This window comes from Triturus cristatus, chromosome 8 (genome assembly GCF_964204655.1).
Source record: "Triturus cristatus chromosome 8, aTriCri1.1, whole genome shotgun sequence".
NCBI lineage: Eukaryota > Metazoa > Chordata > Amphibia > Caudata > Salamandridae > Triturus > Triturus cristatus.
Window position 1 is genome coordinate 1,678,105,365 of NC_140591.1, and position 23,565 is coordinate 1,678,128,929.

General features: G+C 40.3%; 1 protein-coding gene across 1 annotated transcript in view; it reads right to left on the bottom strand.

Annotated features, from left to right (window-relative positions):
- The window catches only part of LOC146808578 (pepsin A-2/A-3-like), an 82,166-nt gene that overhangs the window by 24,872 nt on the left and 33,729 nt on the right, over positions 1-23,565 (bottom strand). Inside the window, exons 4-6 of the mRNA XM_085623602.1 lie at positions 22,808-22,926; positions 15,147-15,343; positions 12,669-12,785 (exon numbers count right to left, since the gene is read on the bottom strand). Of these exons, the coding sequence (XP_085479728.1) occupies positions 12,669-12,785; positions 15,147-15,343; positions 22,808-22,926 (433 nt within the window). The remainder of the gene's footprint in view (positions 1-12,668; positions 12,786-15,146; positions 15,344-22,807; positions 22,927-23,565) is intronic.

Consider the following 23,565-nt stretch of genomic DNA (forward strand, 5'->3'; position numbering starts at 1 on the left):
AAATAAATAATGATATTTTTTATTTATTTGTAATTATTATTAATTAATTGTTATTAGTTAGTTAAATATAGTAAATATAAATAATTTAATATTTTATTTTATTTGTTGTTATTGCTAATTGATATATAGTTAATTAATAATTTATTGGTGAATATTTGTAATTTCGTAGTTAATATGTATTAATTAGTCAATTAATAACTATATTAATTATAAAGAATATATTATTAATTGTAAATAAGAGATAAATTGATATTTAAATCTATTGTGTATTTTGTATGTGTAGTGTGGTGTGTGTTAAAGGGGGAATAGTGTGGGATGTAATTTAAAGTTATTTATTTAAATATTTATTTTACATAATTGGTATTTAATAATAATTTTTTTTTAAATACATTGTTAACATGCAATTTTTTTAGAAGAAATTATTGAATTGGTTATAATGTTCAGAGAATCACTATGCTATCTAGTGCTTTCCCAACTGTTTTACTATCTGGAGTGGGAATAGTAATTTTTACCCCTACGCTATCCAGCGCTTTCCCTACTGTTGCACTCTCTGGAGTTGGAATAGTAATTTTTACCCCTACGCTATCCAGCGCTTTCCCTACTGTTGCACTCTTTGGAGTTGGAATAGTAATTTTTATCCCTACGCTATCCAACCTTTTCTTTACTGTTGCACTGTCTGGAGTGGGAAGAGTAATTTTTACCCTTACGCTATCCAACACTTTCCCTACTATTGCATTCTCTGGAGTGGGAATAGTAATTTTTACCCCTACGCTATCCAGCGCTTTCCCTACTGTTGCACTCTCTGGAGTTGGAATAGTAATTTTTACCCCTACGCTATCCAACGTTTTCCCTACTGTTGCACTCTTTGGAGTTTGAATAGTTGTTTTTACCCCTACGCTATCCAACGTTTTCTCTACTGTTGCACTGTCTGGTGTGGGAATAGTAATTTTTACCCTTACGCTATCCAACACTTTCCTACTATTGCACTCTCTGGAGTGGGAATAGTAAATTTTAAACTTACACTATCCAACACTTTCCCTACTATTGCACTCTCTGGAGTTGGAATAGTAATTTTTACCCCTACGCTATCCAACGTTTTCCCTACTGTTGCACTCTTTGGAGTTGGATTAGTTATTTGTACCCCTACGCTATCCAACGTTTTCCCTACTGTTGCACTGTCTGCAGTGGGAATAGTAATTTTTACCCTTACGCTATCCAACACTTTCCCTACTATTGCACTCTCTGGAGTGGGAATAGTAATTTTTACCCTTACGCTATCCAACACTTTCCCTACTATTGCAGTCTCTGGAGTTGGAATAGTAATTTTTACCCCTACGCTATCCAATGCTTTTCCTACTGTTGCACTCTTTGGAGTTGGAATAGTAATTTTTACCCCTACGCTATCCAATGTTTTCCCTACTGTTGCACTCTCGGGAGTTGGAATAGTTATTTTTACCCCTACGCTATCCAACATTTTCCTTACTGTTGTTTTTGTTGGAGTTGGACTAGTAGTTTTATTGTGTGTGATATTTAATATGTTTTGTAATATTTTAGCTATTGTAATATATAATTAATAATAAAAATTATTCAAATTAAAAATATTGATTTTTATTTGCTATATGTAATTATGTAATATTTATTAATGTTATTGTTTTATGTGTATAGATGTATTGGTAATTTAAATAAATATTTAATAATTTACATGTTACAGAAATTATTATTAAAAGTAATTATTAAGTAAGTGTATATATTATATTATATATATATATGTTTAATTAAAGTTTTTTTAATTATATATATTTATTATAAATTTTACATATTATAAAATGTATTTAATTATGTTTCTTTGATTTATAAGTATTATTTGGTTTATTTTACATATATTTTTAAAGTAACAAAAAACGACATTTTTGAATTACGATATTTTTGACATCGATATTAAATTATCGATATTTTTGTACTTACCATGTTGTAGATAGGATGTCGATATTCTTGACCACGATATTTTTGTTGCGATATTTTTGTAGGTCGAATTTTTGTCTTTCGAAATTATGTCATACAACCAGATTTCATCTTTCTACTAATAGACTACCATTGTACCAAGTTTTAGAGACTTTGGAGGACAATATTTTTAGCTGTAGAGGCACCATCAAGTCTAGAATGCTTGACATGGAGTGGTTATAAGGGTCTTTAAGGTCATGGACATCCAACATGTCCACAGGAGTGGCAGAATGTTATCACTAAGGGCAGTCAGATCACCAAAGTTGATGTTTCGCAGGCTTGAATTCCAGTGTCTGGGTTTCTTTGGCTGGACTTTATTAACTTTCACAGAATCTGTGATGAGGAAGGTGATGCAGTGGTCTTCCGTCCAGTCACACAGGACGATAGATTTAATATTAATTTATTTTACCTTTTCTGATGACTAGATCTAAGGTAGGTCCTTTGATGTGAGTAGGGCTGTTGCATATTTGGATTTGGTTAAGGTCTGCCTAGAAGGATTTAAGGCTACTGCCTGCCGAGTCGTTCATATAATTCCAGTGGAGGTTGAGATCTCCCAGGAAGATCTGAGTGCTATGAGGTTCTGTGTTAGTTAAGATGATTTCCATGATTTGTTCTTTGAAGGGAAAGTTGTCTTGTGGAGGGTAGTAGTGCATGTGGAATTAGCATAAATGCTTGTTGCTAAAAGCAACCTGGATGCATAGGTATTCGCATGACAACAAGACAGCAGATTGCGACAGTTTGACTGATAGACTGTTATGATGTATACAGGTGATGCCTCCACCTTGTCCACTAGATCTAGCTAACTTAATGATGTCATAGTTAGGAGGCACTAGTATGTCAAGGATAGGTGCAGATGAGTCGTTTAACCAGGTTTCAGTCAGCATTACGAGGTCAGGACCATGTGCAATGATGAGGGCAACAATGTCTGCAGCGTGTCTTACTGCTGATCTGCAGTTGAGAAGCATGCATTTAAGTTTTGGGTTGGTGTCCATTGTGGTAGAAAGTGTGGTGGTGACTCTAGTAAGGTTGTTCTTATTTAAGGAGCTAGGGTTTACCCTAGGTTCTCTGAAAGGGTCCGTATGGATTGCCTCTATTTTAACTGTGTTAGCAGAGTGCGTTGGATCATATGAGAGTAGGAGGGAATGAATATCCTTGTCACACAGTGGATCTTTTAATCTGAAGAACCGAGAGGGGTCATTAGGCTGGGGTGAGGTTTTCCATCTTTGGAGCAGAGAAGCTGTGCTTGGTGAGGTCCTAGTTGATGGGGGGGGGGGTGCTGGTAGTCGGGTCCCGGAGTTAGAGGGAAGTGTGTGGTTATGGTAGTTAGTCTTTGAGGACCAGCTTAACCTCTGATTAACAGACAACTTGGAGATGATGTGTAATAGGCTTTGAACAGCCACCTTGAGTTGTTCGGAGGAAAAGTGTGAATATTCCAGTCTTGTTTCCAAAGAGGTGTGGGGGCATTTTTCCAAGACTTGGAGCAGGGAGTCCGGCGGGGGGGAGATAGAAAAAACACTGGCCTGGAAGATCCTGCAGAAGCAAGGTGGGATGGGTTTCAGGGACTTGGGGCCGGGGGCTAGGAGGAAGTGAGTTTGGAGATAAAGGGTTAGAAAGATATTGGCCCAGAAGAACCTGTGGAAGCAAGGTGGAACTGTAGATTAAGTTAGAGGGTAAGAGGTACAACCCTTGGTTAGGAGGCAATACTGTGGTCGTAGGAGTCATGTTCTTAGCCCAGTTTGGGCGTTCAGATTTCAGGGGTGTTAATAATTTGGATATAGGGAGAGTCCTGGGTACACTCGCAATATCAGCTGTAGTGGGCTTGGAGGTCAAGGGAATAGTCCGTGATGGTGTGACTTATGGAGCTTAGCAAGTCTGAGCTAGCTGCTCTAGAGGAGTGGTGAGCATGCATACTGGTTTGGTGGATGCAAGAGAGGGACTCAGTCCCACCTGGAGTAGATGGAGAGTTTCTAATATGTATGGTGGTCTCTATGAGAAGCAAGGAAGGGAAAAGGTAGGGTTGAATGAGGTGTCGAGGATGTGAGATAATATACTTTATGGATTTTGAGGGTAACCTGAGAAACTGGCACATCCTTGGGAGGGGGAGGATTTAATGCTAGTCACTGTGTTTTCGACGATGGAGAAAATAGTGTCAAACATGTCTAGGTTGCGGTCCAAAGATTGGATTAGGATAGTCCCGTTGCAGTATAGGGAAATGGTAGTTTCTGTTCTATAAACCTGTGAGGGGGCAAGCGTAAGTCTAAGTCCATGAGGAGTCTTCCTGAATGTGGTGATCTGGAGCAGTGAGTAAAGGGCCTTCCTCCATTGAGCATGTGTAATTAAAGGTCTAATTAAAGGTCTCATAGGGTCATATTGTGCTTTTGTTCTGGTAAACAGTTCAAAACCTGGAACGATCCTGCCCATCTTTCAGTGTCCATCACTCTCTGTTTCTCAGCGGCGCTGTTAAAGGTCAAAACTGATGCCCTGATGATGAGTCATTGGTACGTTGGTCACCGGTACCAAAGGACCCCATTCTATGGCACTTGCATTACAGGGTGATTGGTCCAGACAGCATCATTTTCAGTTTGATGCCCCCCTTGGTACATGACTGGAGACAAGTGCAAGTTAACATTAATACCCAGAAGGAGGTTTATAAATGCTACCATCATAATGTACAACAAATCCACACTTTTTGTCAGCTGTTTAAAAGCCACTTTTCTACCAAGAACATTTCTTTTTTATCTTCAGAAAGGACTGATAAAGTTCTGTTTCATTGAATCTGGAAGAAGCATGCGAGCATTTAATGTTAATGGGCTGAAGAATCTATGCCAAAGATACAGGAGCTTAGGTACAGCCTCCTAAAGCAGTACAATGTGCAAGAGGATGTGTAAAATCACAATACAGGGTTATTTTGAACCTGCTCTTCCAGGCTGTGATTACTCTGGCTGTCTCTTTGCACCTCAAGTCCCTGGAGCCTCTAGAAATGTCTGTCTCCACAGCATATTAATGTATACCCCAACAGTTAGTGTGTAGTTACACACCCTTCATGCATCCAAACACACATGTACTTGTACAGAGAGATGTTCAGACAGGCTCACAGATGGGCTCAGGAATGGAATTGTAATCCCATGAATGACGACAAAGCCAGCCTCCACTCCGCCTTTGGGATGACAATGACGGTTTCTGACATCATTTCAATGTCGGCCTGTCCTGGAAAGGCTGTCGTTAAGTTACTTTGGGGTCCCTAGCAGGGTCCTCTTCTCCCCTGGCCCTCCGCTATAGGGCCTGGGGGACACCTAAAACATCCCTGTACCATGTGGCAGACACCATGCGAATCCTGCCACACAGTAGGGATGTTTAAAACATCCATTTTATGGCAGATTGTGCTACAGGCCTATTACGCCCACCGCACAAGCTGCCATAGTACATGGATGTTTGATGGTTCCAGACTTCAACGGTGTCGGCAGACGCAGGTCTGCCCGACATCGTAATAAAGCCCTTAGTCAACAGCAACACACCGTTGTACATCACTTTCTTTTCTGATGACTGATGAGCTGGGAGTTCTTGCTGATATAAAAGCCAGTATAACTGCTGGTTCACCCACTGGAGCTAGTGAGTTGGTTTTGTTTTTTTCATTTAGGTTGCACTTCTCAAAATATCTAATCACATCACGTTGGTGACAGTGTCATGCCCGAACCCTTCTTGAACAATGAATTGGTTGATGTTATTATTAGTTTTTATGCCACCTCCTGCCTGGATTGATCCATCAGCGGCTCCGATGCTATTCCATACTTTCATCATTTTTGTTCATGTGCTCAGTGTACAGATTTGATTAAAACATGTAGATTGCATCTCTTTTAGGGATAGCACTCAATTGGGCACTGATCTCCATTTAGAGTTCATTGTTTTTTTTTTTTTCAATTGTCATGAGATCTAGGAGAGTAGGCAGCACCTCAACAGATGATCATATTAAATCCCATGATGCTGAGTCATAAGTCAACAGGTACTGAAGCAGCTCTACAAGTTGTACTAAAACAGCTTGAAGAGCATTCTTGAACAGGGGCCATACTTTCTCTTTGCCCAGCTAGGAACTAAAACTAACCTATGGCAGATTGCAGGAGTAGCCTGCAAACAGAACTGACAAAATGGATGAAGTATTCAAAAATAAACATTCAAACAAACCCCAATCCTTCTTTTTCTAAAAGTATGTTTCAATCACTGAAAACTGTGTTAAAAAGAAAATGACATAAAGGTGGGAAGCTGCTTTGCATAAGAATTATTTAGAAGCTCATCAAATCCAAAGGGGGAAATAGAATTCAAATATTTCCTCTAGTCAAAACTGCTCATCTTGCAAAAATTAAGAATTGGTAAACTAAACTAAAAGAAACATCAAAATCAATCTTTATTGTTGAAGAAGAATATGAAAAATACGAAACAAAACTCGATTAACTAACCAAACAAATTGAGGACACCAATTGGGTTGACATATCTCAAAAGAACTTGAGCAGGACATCATGAAAAGAAAAGTTAGCAAATACAGGAGAGACCAGCTGGATTACAAACTAGGCCAGGTTTATACATTTTCAGAAATGTATGATCATTTCAATAAAACCATACCTCTGGGAAAAAAAACAACCACTAGGAATATTAGATAATCGGGGCTTGCAGACCTTTGGCAAGAATACCTTTAAAGGAACACCTCGTTATGGCATCCTTCTATGTTCTCTCTCAAATGCACAGAAATGGGTTTCTTTCACTAGGATGATCAATCATAGCTGGTATAGATTGAGTCTGCTCCTTTATTGGTGAATACATTGACCATCACTTACAATCACTTATGCAAAGTCTTTTGTCATACATTAAGGATACTAAAGATATTTTATGCACATTTAACAATATGGAATGGCAAGAGGACTACATGCTGATAACTATGGATGTGGTGAGTCTTTACACATGAATCAAACTTGAGGTGGAAAACAAGGAGTCAAAAAATAACTCTCTACAAAATCAGGACACTTTCTACAATGAAGTATCAGGATAAGGGAAACATTGAGCCTTTTGTCTCTTAAAGAACATTTGCTGCTTCAATAGAAAACATTATCTCTGAGAGATGAGACTACTGTGGGTGCACATTCGAGCTATGATACAATCCCATTCAGAATTTCACGCCTCACATCATCTTTGGGGTCACTCACCACAAAGATTACAACCCTCTCATCTGGAAATGGATGGCATCCATTTTCAGTAGATATTTATAACTTATAACCTCAAACAAATGAAACATAAACATTACCTCAAATTTGCTACCAAATTGTTTTTTGGGCTCTAGCTATCAACAGTGAGGACAGTAATATTAAAATTACAATAAACAGGAAGGAGACTGCTGCTAACTCAAAATTACAGTTTTATAGTTGCCATCTGCCTAGTATTATACACAACAGTTTCAGAGGTTGCAAAGAAAACATCCAATACCTAATGGATATATTAGAACAAAGAGAGTACAAAAGACCCAACGTGGATCATGTTGCAAGAGGAAATGAAACAATCAATTGCACTGTTATCAGAGGGTGCCTTTAAAAAAATCCTATACATGGAACAACCAGAGTCGATTCATTACACATTTTCATACTGGAAACCACCAGATCAGTCAGGTACCCACAAACATTGGTACCTACTGTCTAACAACCCATCAACCAACAATTCTACTAAACCAACAAATGGGTCTTAAAAGCTACAAACATCAAAAAGATACAATGTCAGAGTTAAAATACAGAAGGAACACAACTACTTCTTTCCTGGGTATACCACCAGGTTTCTACACACACCATGTTTGTTCTTTATGAAAATTGGGACATAACAAACTTAAGAAACTCAAATGCTACACTGGAACCACAATGGCCACTAAATAGTAGATACATTGCAGTAATTACACATTGGGGCAGATTTATAACGGACTTGCGCCATGTTGCGCCACATTTACAATGTGACACATCTAGGGAGATGCGTCACGTTGTAAAGCTTGCGCCATATGTGGGCGTACCTGAACAGGGGGGGCGTTCCGGTGCAGGAACGCCTCCGAAAAGTGGCTGAGTGACATCTACAAGATTTCACTCAGTCACTTTTCCGGCCATGCTGCGTCAAAACCCTGCGCCTGCTTGAAGCAGGCGTAAGGATTGACGCAGCATTGTAACAATAGGGCACCCCTGAGCCTTGCTGGAGCTGCGTCGCGCTTGCGACGCAACTCCAGCAATGCGCCAACCTTCCGCCATCAGATGCGTCACGCATCTGTTTATCCTTGCGCCACGATGCGCTGCATTGTAAATGCGGCGCATCTATTGTGGCGCAAGGGTAAACTTTCGTGACGCATCTTCCCTGGCGCATCCATGCTGATTTGCAGGGATGCGCCAGGGAACATAAATCTGCCCCATTGTATATATCATAAAATGCCCCTGCAACACAATTGAAGCACAATGAAACCACTGAAAACAGTGCTTTAAGAGCATTACAGAAATATGCACAAGACAGAGCTAAGAATGGTTCTGGCAGAACTTCACTCTAAATTACATGAACACAACCAAACTTTAATCTCCTTTGATCTCAAACAGATTCCTTAGAGGCAATCGTAAATTAAAAATGTGGAGGCAAGAAAGTGAATTAGGTCTAAAGCTGGATTTAGTTTGGCAATGACAAAAAAAAAGTGAAATGCATTACTGGGTAAAACAATTAAATGTAATCAAACTGCCACCCTCACAGGACACTATCAAAAAAAGAGCATCTCAAAACTAGAACAATTTCTGCTTGATGGAGAAGAATTAAGTGTATGACCTACGCAACTCTGAATTGACCAATGTAAAGCACTCACACACCTGTCACAGATATATCCTCAACAATGGACACCCTTAAGAACCAGCTCCTCCAACAGATCCATATGGGAACCAATAATGCAAAATGGAATATATTATGGATGATATTATATCCACTGACTACAATGTATTGAGAGCCAGTGGAGCTCTCTGAGCTGTGGTGTGATGTGAGTGCTGTGTAGGAGGTTGGGGATGAGTCTATCTTTTGAGCTCTAGATGGTGTTTAGTCCTTTGGTGAGTTGTTTGGTTATCCTGGCCTAGAAGGGGTTCCCGTAGTCCAACTTGCTGGTGACTGGGGAATGAGTGATGGTTTTTCTGGTGTTGCTTTAGAGCCATTTGATGTTCCCCCTCTACATCTTCAGGGTGTTGATGCAAGAAGCAGTGATAACATTGACTTGTGTGGTGATGTCCAGTTTGCTTTTCATGAGGAGTCTGAGGTTTGGCTGCTGATTGTGGCTCTAGGTCTGAATTTGGTTGGCCAACAGCTGGATTCCCATGGCAAGGTGTTCTTGCCAAAGATCACTACTTAGTGTTTGTCTTGAGACATTCTGCTTTCATCCAGTTAGCGACCTTGGTTATCCAGGCATGAACTTGTTTCCTGCATTATGGATCTTGTTGCATAAAGAGAATAAGAGTTGTGTGTCATCCAAGAGGGAGAGTAAGAGTTTGTGAAATTGGCATAGGAGAGCATGTTGGTATGTATGTTTTATGTTGGCCAGAGGTATCATGTATGCATTCAAGAGGTTAGGGCTGAGAGATGAAACATCTGGCTGCCCACAGATATGTTTGCTGGTTTCTGAGGAGTAAGGTCCTAGGCTGACAGCTTGTGTTCCATCCATTAATAAAAAGGCACTGCCAATCTCATGCAGGCGTCTGATGTGGATGGACTATGAGGTTTTGCCAAATACTACAGAGAGGTCCAGGAGAATGAGAGCTGCTGCGCCCCCTAAGTCAAGGATCATGCAGATATCACTTGTAGTAGCAATAGTGCTGTTTTTCTACTTTGGTTAGGCCTGATTCCAAAGGGCCTGGCATCACTGAGCAGTGGATTCTGACGTGGTTGGTAAGGACAGTTTCTATAAGACCTTGGCTGAATATGTTGAGAGGAGGTTTGGTCTGTAGCTGGAAAGAGCGGCACTCTTACACCACAATTTTTGATATACTATTACTGTCAAATAAGCATCTGTCTTAGCGCTGGTATGCAAGAAGGCATTTGTGGACCATTTCCAAATCAATCTCCATAAATCCCAGCGCTGTTGCTAATATGTTAAACATGGACACTGCATCATAAAATGTGTGTTTTGAATCTTATGTTTAGCATACTAAAATGGCACCCATCAATACAGGGAGTGTACAACCATCCCAATCACACAATATAAGATATCTTCCTGCTTTCAGGCCACATTTTTTGATTTGTGACAAAAAATCCTCCCAACTAGACCTGACAATCAGGTCTACGTTCTCAGCTCCCAAATACCAACAATATTTGCTGTATGCATTGATCACCAAATACACATCAGTATTTTATTGATCACTTTTCTGTTCCCTCAGACTTAATTTTAAAAAATCCTTCCAATTGAAGAGCTATTTAGGGCTCCAAAAGGTGTGAATACTTCCTGAAATAACACTACACCGGTCTCTCTCTGTCATCCCGTCTGAATGACCCTGAGCACCTACACTTTTATCAAATCAAGCAAGAAATGAGATGATGCTGGTTCCATTGACACGTGCATTTGGCCATTTAACAGCCAGTCTAGAAAGGCAGCCACATAATGACGCCTCCTTGTGATTAGTCTTCCTAACACCACTGTGTCCAAGTCTGTGTACTCCAAAGAGCAGTCACTGTGACACCCTTGGTGTTGTTATGGACACCGCCCTATGGGGCGGCATTTCATCTTTTGTCATCATCGTACCCCTCATCTACTGTCGTAATCTCTCAAATTCACTTCTTGGGTACTTCTCCCTTCCACATTTACATATATGTATCTTTCATGTAGATCCAAAGGTAGTATTTAGAAACCTAGAACATCACCTGATCATGGGACATTGCTACATCATGTGAGCATTATTCACTAAGTCAATTTCATGGTATTTCTCTTCCCACCTCTTACAATTGAATATGCCGCATTTTTTGCGCGTCGCCGAGAGCTTTTCACAGTGTAAATTCAAAGAATAGCGAGTAAAAAATACTTTAAAAACTTGTTAAATCTATGTGCATGGTAAATATTAATGTAAATTTGTTTTATACAGTTATTTTAAATCTAGACCTAAGGGAAAAATGCTGCGCACTATTAAGTATATTTTGAAGGTATTCTTTATTTATTTTTTATTTATAAAGTTTTAAATAGCGCTAGTGGGTATCAGAGCGCTTCACATACACAAAGGAAAAAAAAATTGCATGACATCACAGGACGTGAGGGTGCATAAAGATATAAGCAAAGACATAATAATTATGTATACAGAGAGGGGAGAAAGACGCAGGTGGTTGAAACTGTCAGATAACCACCATCCTTGAGGGTCAAAGTGAGGGGGGAGTCCATTAGGCTATTGATGCCTAGGTTGGTTGACTTGGTCGGTAAAGTATTGGTTGAGGAGAAGGAGTTTCAGGTCTTTTTTGAAGCAAGAGAAGGAGAGGTGGCCTCTGAGGTCAATCGGGAGTGCGTTCCACATCCTGGATATGTTACCAGAGAAGGATCGGCACTGGGTCGTTTTCCTTTTCAGTTTCAGAGGGATGAGAAGAAGTGAGTTGGTGCTTCTCAGAGTTCTGGATTTTCTTGCTTTTACCAGTTTGTTGTTTAGGTAGTTGGGGAATTGGGCGTGAAGGGCCTTGTGTGTGATGCAGGCCAGTTTGTACATACATCTACCTTCCATGGGAAGCCAGTTCAGTGCGTTAAGGGTTGGTGTGATGTGTTCAAATCTTTTTACACCAGTTATGAATTATTTTAAATATATTAACTTAAATTAACATAATTATTGCCTAGTTCAAATTAAATACTAAATCCCTACCTAAAGACAAAGTACATATTTTATAATATGCTTTAATAATTATCGAAGGTGATGTTTAGAATTGAGTAACAAAGTTTGATTGTATATTAATAAGCTAAAGTGTCATAATGATGTATAAATTAAAAAAAGGTTGTAAAATATTTTATAATTTTGTTATATTTTAATCTATTTGAAAAAAAACCCCATAATTTAGCAATATTTCCAATGAGAATATTATGTAAAGTCTCTACTTCTAATATTTTCTTTGGGAAGGTGTTTGTGCTGTTTATGAATAGTATTTTATGGTGTGTTTGCAGTGCTATTGTATTACCGTGTCAGGCTCTGTGTACCCTGTGTTTCATTGATGACTTCCTAGGTGCCAGTCACATTGCACCACAATAGAAGTTCCCTTACAGAAAAGCCTTTTACTGACCAGGTACTGAGCCTTGAGGCTGTGTAAGACTTTGTAGTTGTGAGGGGTCACTCTTCTGATGAGCTTTGCAGAGTGAGAAATATGCACTACAGCAACATGTCACCACCTCAAAGATTATAGTAAGTCCAATGGGCTGCACTGCAAGGAAGTGCATTACCAGATGGACAATCACAATGACCATAAAGCATCTCAACGTAAGACACTAAGGTAAGAACTGGGTGTGGAGTAACTTCAAATGTCTTTACGAAGGTCCCTAACTCTATGGCAGACAAGAGAGGAAGAGATGCTAAATCCAAGATATACACCTGAAAGATATTACAGCTTCTCTGAAGAATGCGCTGACAGGATGTTTGTTGGATTACATATAGGAGATATTTAGCGACACATACCTGTCAATGCTGATCTGCCAGTAGCGCTGCCTGGACACCGGCACCCAGTTGAGCTCTCCAGAGTAGTAGGATGAGTCAATTCCACCAAAGATTATTACACTCCCACTGTCTCCTTCCCTGTGAGAGGAATAAGATGAATGATCAGGTCCTTCAGACAGCTATCAGGGCACACACATAAGAATGACATGGCATTGATGAACGTTTCTAAATAAATGAAAATTCTGTCGTTATTCCTGTGGTGTTGAGATTATGGTACAGTTTTACAAAGGTAAGCAGCGGGTATGTGTTACGTTTTAATGCAAACCCAACACAAAGAACCAATTTCATCAAATCTTTGCATTATTTTTATATCGCCTTGCAAAGAATTCAGTAATATTTAGCAAAACACACAATAGAATATTTACCCAGCTTGCGTGGCTTTGTAAAGAAATGCAATACATCCCAGTAGCTTGTGTTGTGTTACATTGCATTTCAAGCTGGGAGGCCTTTCATGGGTTCACCCATGGATTGTTGTACAGTCCCAGATTTAGTTAAAGTGCATTGCCCTGCCTTACTTTACTTCACAGCAGGACGGCATTGTGTGGGTGGTGCATGGGCGTTCCCGTGCATCCACCCAGGGATGTTGATGCCAGCCTGTACCTAGAAAAAGGACCTGTACATGTGGATTTATACACAAATAATGCTCCTGCCTAGGCTGCTGTAGCAACCAGAAATACCTTGATTCCTCCTCAGTGTTTCCTCTTTGCCTATATGCAGCATTTTGCAGCACACACGCAAAGAAGACGCAGCTGAGAGGAAACTTTCTGGGCAGGAAGGTTCTCCTTCTGGCACCAAACCTATCCTGATCACAACACAGACACCCTTGCACTGTGGTGCAAATGTGGATGTATTGGCTCTTCTCAGTGCCACAGCTCTGCTTGTCATGCTGCCAGGGTTAATTCACTGAGTGCCAAATGCGGGTTCGGAGTACTTGTTAATGACTGTGCTTGGGAATGCCAACACTGTTAGAGAAAGCAATGTATGATACACATTCTTCTTAATGTCTGTGTAAATTGGTAAAGGTTACACCCTGGTTGATTCTAATTAGGGACCCCTTTCATCACACATTCTATAGTTACTGGAGTTCTTAGTTCCAGGAGGAGCTGAAGCCATCCACACACTAGGTACCTATGCCTACACCCATATCCCTGTTCTAGGCTTTATCTGAAAGGTAGGGGCACATTTATTTGCCTCCCTTCTCCACTCCTTTCTATATACTTTTCATCTTCCTATGGACTCTTGATGAATTACATCATGGCTATTGCCACTAAGTGATTATTTATAATGTTAATCAATGATTACATTATATATTTAAATATTGTCTAAATAGGAAAATCTAAAAGCCTATTATTGTCCCATACTGTTTGTGAGTGTGTAACTGAGAGTGTGGCCGAGAGGGGATGCATGCGCTTCCTTGTGTCTCAGTAAAGTTCCAAACTTACATAGGTTTATGTTGTGGTTTCATTATTTCAATCATTAGGACAAATCTTTCAGATTCGCACTTAGGATACCAGGGACTCAGATATCCCTGAAATCATTAAAGTCCTGATGAGACCCTCATACCTGGCAGTAGACAGTGGCGTAACAATAGCCCCCGCAGCCCCTGCGGTGCAGAGTCGAGCTCCAGGGGGCCCCTCCGGCACTGTGTATGGGCGGAGGGCCCCTAGCCTAAGAGCTCCTGACTGGGTCCGGACTGTAGGGGGCAGCCTCCATGTATCTTGCAGTTGAGCCCCCTCAAGTTTCATTATGCCACTGTCAATAGGGTCCAAATATTGTTGACTGTGAAAGTTGCTATCAAGCCATGGGGCATCTAGGACCAAAGACCTATTGTAAAACTTAATATTGTTTATTAAGATCACAAAATGTTACTTTAACTGTAATTGTTTGCCAATTTCTCCTTGTTGTGGTTTCCTCTTCACTGGGGACAGAATGCACTTGTACTTTTTATATAGGAATTACTATTTCATGTTTCATTTTTGATAAACATTGCTTTTACAAGGGTAAATGGCCATTTATGATGTGTTTATAAGGCATTCATTGGAGGTGGTATTTCAATATTTATACAAAATAATTGTGTTAATTATTCCTATGGGAATCATCTTTACCCAGCAGTCAAACACTGAATCTTATGTTTATTTATTATATATACTTACTGCACAGATTTCATTCCCTCTTTCATAAATTAATTTGTACCCCATTTACAAATGTTGTTAATAACAATACAATTCATTGTTGTTGAAAGAAATGACGATGATATCATCTTTGAGTGGACTTCTTGTTAATGAATCTTAAAAGAGTCATCCACATTAAACTAATTTTTAGAAATGTAAATACCTGTGCCTCCTTATTTACATACTTATGCATATAGTAACAGGTTTCTCAGCATATATCGCCTCCTAACATATTTTGTTTTGCTTTGCAACAAGGGCTCTTACTTACTCGCTCAAGTAGACAGAGAAGAGGTCTTCTGACAATAATCCCTGATTCCACATGTTGTCAAAGACAGGGGTGGCATCATCGTGAGCATCACTAGGGTAGGCCATGCCCATGATACCATCATATGGCCTATGTGTAAAGTGCTGGGCTTCAGTGGTGCAAAGACCAAAGGCCTGATTTGTGACCACAAGGTCTCCAACCTGCAGCAGAAGTATATATACGTCAACAGTCAGCGACACAAGACAAGATTACAGCTGTCGGCATTGATTAATTTCGATTTAATAAATTCATTTTTAAAAACAAGTTATACTACTGGAAAATATATTGTGAACTAAATACATGCAACTTATGTCAAACTTTCTCTTTCTACACCCTAAGGAATTACCAACCTTCTTACTTAATTCCTATAGTTATTTTCAAAGAACCCTAGAAATATTACACTGCAAAGAAACTCACTTGGTTTTTGAGGGCCTGGGTTACTTCAGTAATAAATTTCACTCTACTTCCATGCAGTGATCTCTGTGCACTGGCGACGTCTGATTCACCTATTGAAAGTGTCAATCATACAGGCCTTGAATCTCTTGAGGAAAAGAGTCTCAGGTGAGATGTTCTTGATGAGCAGAAGTTCTCACTCCCTCCAAAGGAGTTTACATTTGGGAATGTAACCAGGAGTAAAACATAAGACTCCTCAGGCTTTGCAAGGATTAGAAAAACAGACCTTAATTTTATGGTTTTAAATAAGATCCATCAAATTAATTACAAGCCACCTACTGCGGTCTGATTTTGCTGAAAATTGGTAGCCAGAGGATAATTTTTCAGAATGTATGAACATCGTCATTACCTATTCGGATGTAAACTAGGCCGATCCATTTGTGTGCACACAATGGATTAGAGTCAGTGAAAAAGACTTGGACTAAAAACTTCTAGAGCAGTCAGTCTGAGAGTTGAGTGCTCCTTCGAGTACTAGACCTCTAATCTGTGAGAGAATAAAGACTGATTAATAACAAATGGAGTGGAAGAAAGTCAATGGTTTTAAGTATTATGTGGGCTGGGAGTGTTGTTTTCACTGTCAGGCCCTGTCTTGTGACCAAATAGGGTATCACCAATGTGATTACAGGATGGAATGGAATGGAATGGAAATGGTATTTATAAAGCGCGACTGTCGCTCCGGAAGAAGCATCCTGGCGCTGACTGGAAGGGGTATAGAAAGATGGAATGGAGCAGGGTTAGATGGTGTTCCGTACATACTCGTCCGAAAGGCTAAAGGTCCATGTTTTCAGTTGTTTCCTAAATTGGCATTCCTTGGTGAGGGATCTCAGATGCTGGGGCATAGCGTTCCATGCCTTGGAGGCAAGGTGAGTAAGAGTTTTTCCCCCTTTGGTTTTTAGGTTGAAGTTGGCTAGTGTTATTAGGTTATTGTTGGAGGATCTCAGAGTCCTCTGGGGGTTGTAGTGGGGATAGCGTTTGATCAGGTACTTGGGGCCAGTGTGGTTAAATGCTCGGAAAGCCACGGTTAGGATCTTGAATAGGATCCTTTTGTGCAGGGGTAACCAGTGGAGGGTTCTTAGGGCGGAGGAGGCTGAAGATCTTCTGGGGAGTTTAAGCACCAATCTAGCAGCCGAATGCTGAACACTCTGCAATTTTTTGAGAGTGGCTTTTTTCACACCTGCCAGGAGACCATTACAATAGTCTAAGCGTGAGAGGATTAACGCCACAGTTACCGTCTTTCTGGCTTCAATTGGTAGGAAATCAAAAAAATTTTTGAGGGATTTAATGATTCCGAAGCAGCTTCCTGCCACTATTCTGGCATGCTGGTCGAAGGATAAGTCAGTATCGAAGGTGACTCCAAGGTTTCTTGCAGTTACGACGGTCTGAGGGGGGGCTGTGGAGTCCTCTGGCCACCATAGATGAGGACAGAAGTTGACGTTTTTCCCCATGGGAAGGATCTCGGTCTTCCCTGTGTTACACTTAAGATGGTTAGTTTCCATCCATAGGAAGACATCTTTCAGGCAGTTTGTTAGATTTTGTTCGGCAATCGTGGAGTTTTCCTCAAGCGGGACTATGAGTTGGGTATCGTCGGCGTAAGATGTAACAGTGATACCGTATGATTCGATCAGAGAGATAAGAGGTATGAGGTAGACATTAAAAAGTAAAGGACTTAAGATGGAGCCCTGTGGGACTCCTGATCGAATCTTTTTCTCAACTGAGCTGAAAGGTCCTAGTTTGATGGACTGTGATCTTTCGGTAAGGAAAGATGTTATCCAATCTAAAGCTAGGTCAGAGATGCCGATGTCCCTAAGTCTATCTAGGAGTATGAGGTGGGAGATTGTGTCGAACGCTGCCGTGAGGTCCAACAAGATCAATACAGCGTTTTTCCTTTGATCTTGGAGAAGTTTTATGGAGTCAGTCAACTCAATCAAGGCTGTTTCCGTTGAGTGCTGTGAGCGGAATCCTGACTGTTGGGGGTGGAGGATATTATTCATTTCCAGATGGGTTTTAAGTTCCCTGTAAACTATTTGTTCTGTGATTTTACCCAAGACAGGGAGGAGGGAGATAGGGCGGAGGTTGGTTAGGTCCGACGGGGATTTATTTGTTTTTTTCATTAAAGGTTTAACAATGCCATGTTTCCATGCCCTAGGGACAGTAGCAGTGCTGAGGGAGGTGTTCACTATTTCATTTATAATGGGGTTTACAATGTCAATCAGTTGATGCAGAATACTGGGAGGGCAGGAGTCAGAGGGGGCACCTGACTTGCATGCTAGGATGACGTCCTTGGTCTGTGCCAGGGTGACTTGTGAAAAGGTCTTTAGGTAGGCCGTGGTATTATCTTCTTGTTCCTGTCTGAAGGAGGACTGGGAACGTTGGTATAGGGGGAAATCTTTCTGAATAATATTAATTTTCTCTTCAAAGAAGTCTGCTATTCTGTCGCAGAGATCTTGGGAGGGGGGTATTTCGGACTGTAAGGCTTTAGGATGAGTGAAAGATTTCACTAATGAAAACAGGGTTTTTTGCTTTTGTTTGGCCTCATTAATGGTTCTGGTGTAGAATTCTTTTTTGGCGTTTTTTATAGTAGAATGGTAGCTTTTCCTTAGTAGGACATAGGAGTTTCTGTCCGCACTATCATATGTTTTTCGCCATTTGCGTTCTCCTTTTTTGCACAGCAGGTGAGCTTTGGCTACATCTGGTGTGAACCAGGGGGCGTTAGTTTTTGTTATTGTACCTGCTTTCCTAATGCGTTTGGGTGGAGCACGGATTTTAATTTCGTGTGATATCCAATTGTGGAAAGCTTGGGAGTCTTGTTCAGCATTTCCAGTCATGCTGGGGATCTGGGTCTCAAGGGTAGGTTTGAGTTTAAAGGCTTCTTCTACCTTTTTCCAGTTGACCTGGTTCTCTGTAGGTACACAAGGTTTAAAGGCGTTTATATAATGGGGGCTTCTGATAGAGAATGGGATCAAGTTGTGGTCGGTCCAGATTTGTGGGACTGTGGTGTGGGTTTCTAGGTCAGGGAGGTTGGATCAAAGTTTGCATAATCCATTCGATCGTCTGACATACATAGAGTCATTTTATTCCTACCACAACAGAATGTCATATGAACAAAATACGTTTTCTTTACAGATACAAGCATCAGTGTCAGGGTTTGTGATTTTTTATTTAATTGGTTGACTTAAGTTCATAATGTCCTACATCAAATAAAGAATGCAGTCAGAGAGGTTTCTACTCCAACTGTTCTTATGTATCTTGCTATATATATTGTACTATATCCCTCTTCCATCATATTCCACTTACTGTTGTGGGTCAGCTGATCTTTGAATTGTCTTTAAAACTTTGCCTGTGCTTATTTATGAACAAATGACAAGACTTAGGTCTAAGTTGAACTTGTTATCATGTATCTAGCTATATGGTTCTTCTTCTATGTAGTTAGTGAGTTGGATAAAATGAAGTGAGTTGGGATTGGCAAACGTAACTGGTGTTCTGGGCTGATACTCTTGAGTCTTCCATACAATTTTCTAAGTCTACAACAATTGATAAACTTTTGTCAATTTTATCATAAGGGATTCAATAGATTTTCCTTCCAGAAAAAGCATATCTCTAGAATTCGTTAAACTGAGCACAAAATGTGCCTGGGTAGGGGGTAATGCTTAAAGAGTAACTGATGCCCATACATACATACTCTCTGAGGATGAAAGGGAAAGGTAGAATTCCCCTGCAATAAAGCCATCTGGAAATACCCCTTCCCTTCATGCTCAAGCCACCACCAGGCATGCCTGATACCAAAAGCTCCACAATACATTTGCACGAGGCTAAGCTTGCTCGTCTACCACGGCAGAGGATTCTAGTCAACCTAAAGTGTGTCCTCACAATGATAGCCCATAACAGGGAATGAAATTAAATTTCCTGAGGATACTCAACTAGGACAACCACCGTTTTTGTGGTTTCAATGTGACCCTACCTTGGCCAAGGAACAAGGAAACACATTTTCTCTGAAATTATATATTTCTTTCTAACTTCTATGTATTGTTCCACAGTTTCTTACATTTTCTATTTATTTTGATTGCTCAATGTTAACTCTCACAAGGTTTTATCTGAAATAGATTCTGCTTGAAGGAAAGACGTGTTAAAAAAGTTCCTCCTCCAGCCAGATTCTTCAGAGAAGGGCAAAATGGCAGTCAAGATAGCCCCCCAGGCTCTTCTACACTAAAATCAGGCATTATTTGGAATTTGCTCTAGAAATGACTTTAAAGTTTAAAAAAAAGTGGTGAACCTCTGTCATTAGTAGACTTAGGAGACAGTAAGATAAATGGACAGCGGGCAAATATATGTATATATGTTATATATGTAGGATTTATTTTCCTTTCCCATACTTTAAATTAACCAAATCTGTGGTGGATGTGGGGACAGCATGATTCAAATTATGGGTTTACGTGAAAAACCAAAGGCTGCATCTAATGCTTTTAATAGGGTTTGAACCACAAGGCTGAAGCTCCTCTTGTGATGTTGCAGAACAGCTGCTGGCTTTCCTAGAATTGGTCTATTTTTGATGAGTCTCATCAGAATCTTAATAGTTGATGATTAGGATTTTAGAAGACAAGTTAAAGTTCCTGTTTCTGAAAGTGCTGTTAGGGGAGCTTAGAGGAACCCAATTTATGTATTTGGCTGGGTATGGCTTTAAAGAAAAAGGTCGCTTCATTCTTCCTCAACTAGGAGTAGTTCAGTTGTTGTGGATTGTTTGACAAGAGGTCATATAAGTGATGAACACAGGCAGTTCATTGTTGTCAGCTTTAGGCCCTACTGTTGTTTTTTGATACCCTATTAGCAAGATAGCAAGAAAAGAACCTTTGGGCTGTAGGACAGGGGCCATCATAGTTACAAAGGACTACATTTGAAATAATTTTGCTTTTATGTATATTTTATATATTTCAGTGTTTTTTCCATTAGGAACCTTGCTTCAAAATAATGTTTTTTATTGAAGTAGGAGGAGGCGCAAGAGTGCTGCAGAAGAGTAGACTCTAATTGTAAGTTCAAGTTATGAGGGTGCTTGCGGGAGAGTTTTTGTCAGCACACCATAGTTCTTTTATGTTACATACATATGTTTGACTTAACTTTCCAATTTGATTGTCTGTACATAGAGATGAAGTGACTTGCTTAGTTTCACTCTTTAGTGCTAACTGTCCAAAGTAGGGTGTAGAACTGATGTGCCTCTGTTTAAAGGTTAGAAACCCAGCTCCTAGACCACATCTGCTGTGACAGAATGTCACACCAAGTCGAGCTGGTATTGATGAACCACTTTTAGCTCTTCTACAATTATGTGGTACAAACCGGTTAGGTTTTCTGACAGAATATCTGGCTAATGGTCCAGTGGGCTTCTGTAGCTAGATTGTGGTACAGCACTTTCATCCAGGGTATGGCACCTGGAGTGCAGTGTGTTTCAACCGTGTCTTGATACTTGTGACATCCTTCAGGAGTACCCCTTCCATCTCTCTGCATTGTGAGACCTCAGATAACAACTTGATCATAGCACACCATTGTTCTGGCAAATGATGTATGTGAATTAATTAAAAAACAAAAATTGAGAATCCATGCTAGAGGAAACCAAATCATGGAAAAAAAAATTTAAGGGAAAAAGAGATACAAGTAAATTGAAAAATACAGGTAAGATTTTGAGGGATAGATACATTTAAGGTAAAATCCAAAATGACATTAAACCTGGTTGTAGTTTTTGGGTAATGAGGGGAATTTACGTACGGGGATGGGTGATTTTTAGGAGTGAATAGGGGTTTAAAGGGGTCAAGGTTGGATGAAGTCCAGCTGTGGAAGAGTTTTTTAAAGTAGAGGGATTGGCAGAGGTTAGAGGTGGGGAGGGATTTTTAGGAAACAGGAGTTTGTGGAGTTCAGGGTGGTGAGCGGTTTTTAGTGCTCACAAAATTGTTGGCGCTTAAAGTTGGTGAGAGGTTTAAGGGTTTGGGATGAGTGGAGTTTAGGAATGTTCAAGAGTTTTTAGGGTTCAATATGGGTGGAGTTTAGTGCTGGAAGGGTTTTTAAGGTTCAGTTTAAGTGTGCTGAAGGGAGTTTTAGAGTGTAAAAATCAGTCGTGTCTAGAAGTGGTGAGGAGTTGGAGGGGTCAGGAATAGTAGAGTTTATGGGCCGAAAGAGTTTTAGGGTTCAGGAATGGGTGGATTGTTTGGTGGTGAGGGAGTTTAAAGAGTTCAGCGATGGGTGGAGTTTAAGACTAGTAAGGTTTTTTTAGGGGACAGAGTGGGTGTTGTTTTGGGTGGTCAGGGTTTTTGGTTGCAAAGTGGTTTAAGGGTTCAGACATGGCTGGTGTTTGAGTTTAGGAATAAAAAGGGGGCTTTAGTGTGCAAGAATATGGGAGTTTAGGGACTAGGAATGGATGTAGTTTCGGTGTGGTGAGGGAGTTTCAGTGTTTGAGGATGGGTGAAGTTTAGGGGTAGAAAGCACTTTTAGGGTTGAGGGGTAGGTTGAGTTTAGAGGTCACGGATGGGTGCACTTTAGGTGGCATTGTGGGCTTTTTAGAGAGCAGGGATTAAAGGTGTTTAGAGATTGAGAAGGGGGTCAGGGATGGATGGTGTTAATGGGTGGTGAGGGGTCCGTGAGGTAGGGAGCCTCCAAAGTAATTATTTGACAATATAAATCTGAAATAATGTCCCCTGAATAAAATCACAGAAATAAATAGCTCTGAAAAAAATGCTTTTGAATGTAAGATCAGCAGCTATTCCATTTAAACCTTAAAACTAAGCATGCACGAGCCAATAGGAGAAGAAAGTCATTCTATGAATTAGTTTCTATAAAACTGCAAATGCCATTCATGCTGCAAATTTCCATTAAGAGGTTTGGGTGAAATGGATTCTCAGTGATGGCATTTCTATGAGATCACATGAGATGCATTACCGCTTCAACACTACCAACCAGCAGACCCTTCTCTGGGTAGGGATATCGTCTCAAGCTCCCAATGCAGCTACCGTTGCAACTTGAATGAATAAAAGTGTATGTCATTGGACTTAAATATCTTGAAGGGATCTTGTCCTAGCACCACAAGTTACACCATTTCAGAAGGGACCGAGAGGATGATATAAAACTGTTATACTATACTATACGACTATAATATAATACTCAGTTTTCTGTCACACTCCTTGGTCTGCTCTTACCTGGACAGTGTCATATCCAATGACCCCAGTCATGCTCCCTTTGCCATAATGAATTGAAAGATTTTCATTGGTGGACTGGAAGGTGGAAGAGCTGGAGGGGTCAAACCTATTGTGATTTACTGTGGAGACAAAAAAGGGTTCATTATTCCCAATCGTCAGAAAGACCTGATGAGTTCATTGGCAAAGCTTCAGGAATTCCCCAGTGTGTGATATTAATATGTGACTACAAAAGTCCTCTTTTCTGGGAGAAATTTAAGGTCCAATGAACAGAACAGACAGAAGTATTAATATCTCCTACGGACACTCTGCAGAATCAGACAGACCACTCGCTCATGTTGGAATGTCATCCTGGGTTTGCAAGATGGAGAGTTGACGTTGGGCTTGAGTGGGCTTCCATGATCCATGACCCATTCTAGCCCCATCTGTCGACACCCACACAAGCAGCCACTTGTTCCTGTGACTGAAAGCTGCACCCATTACAGGCAGCCTACAGAGACTGCTATTGACCTTATATTCATTTTTTTAAATCTCAGCACATGGACTCCGTCTTGGTCATTCTGGGGCTAGTAAGATAAACTTTAAATTCCAAAAGTCTTCAACTTGGCATCCTGCTACCTTGGCCCCTAAATGTTAGATCAATCACTGATGTCAGTCATTTTCTGTTCTGCCCTAAATGCCCCCACAAATACAAAATACAAATTCAGGCATCATACACTCTTCTCAAAAAATCAATAAGCCTGTGCCTACCCCTTTAAATG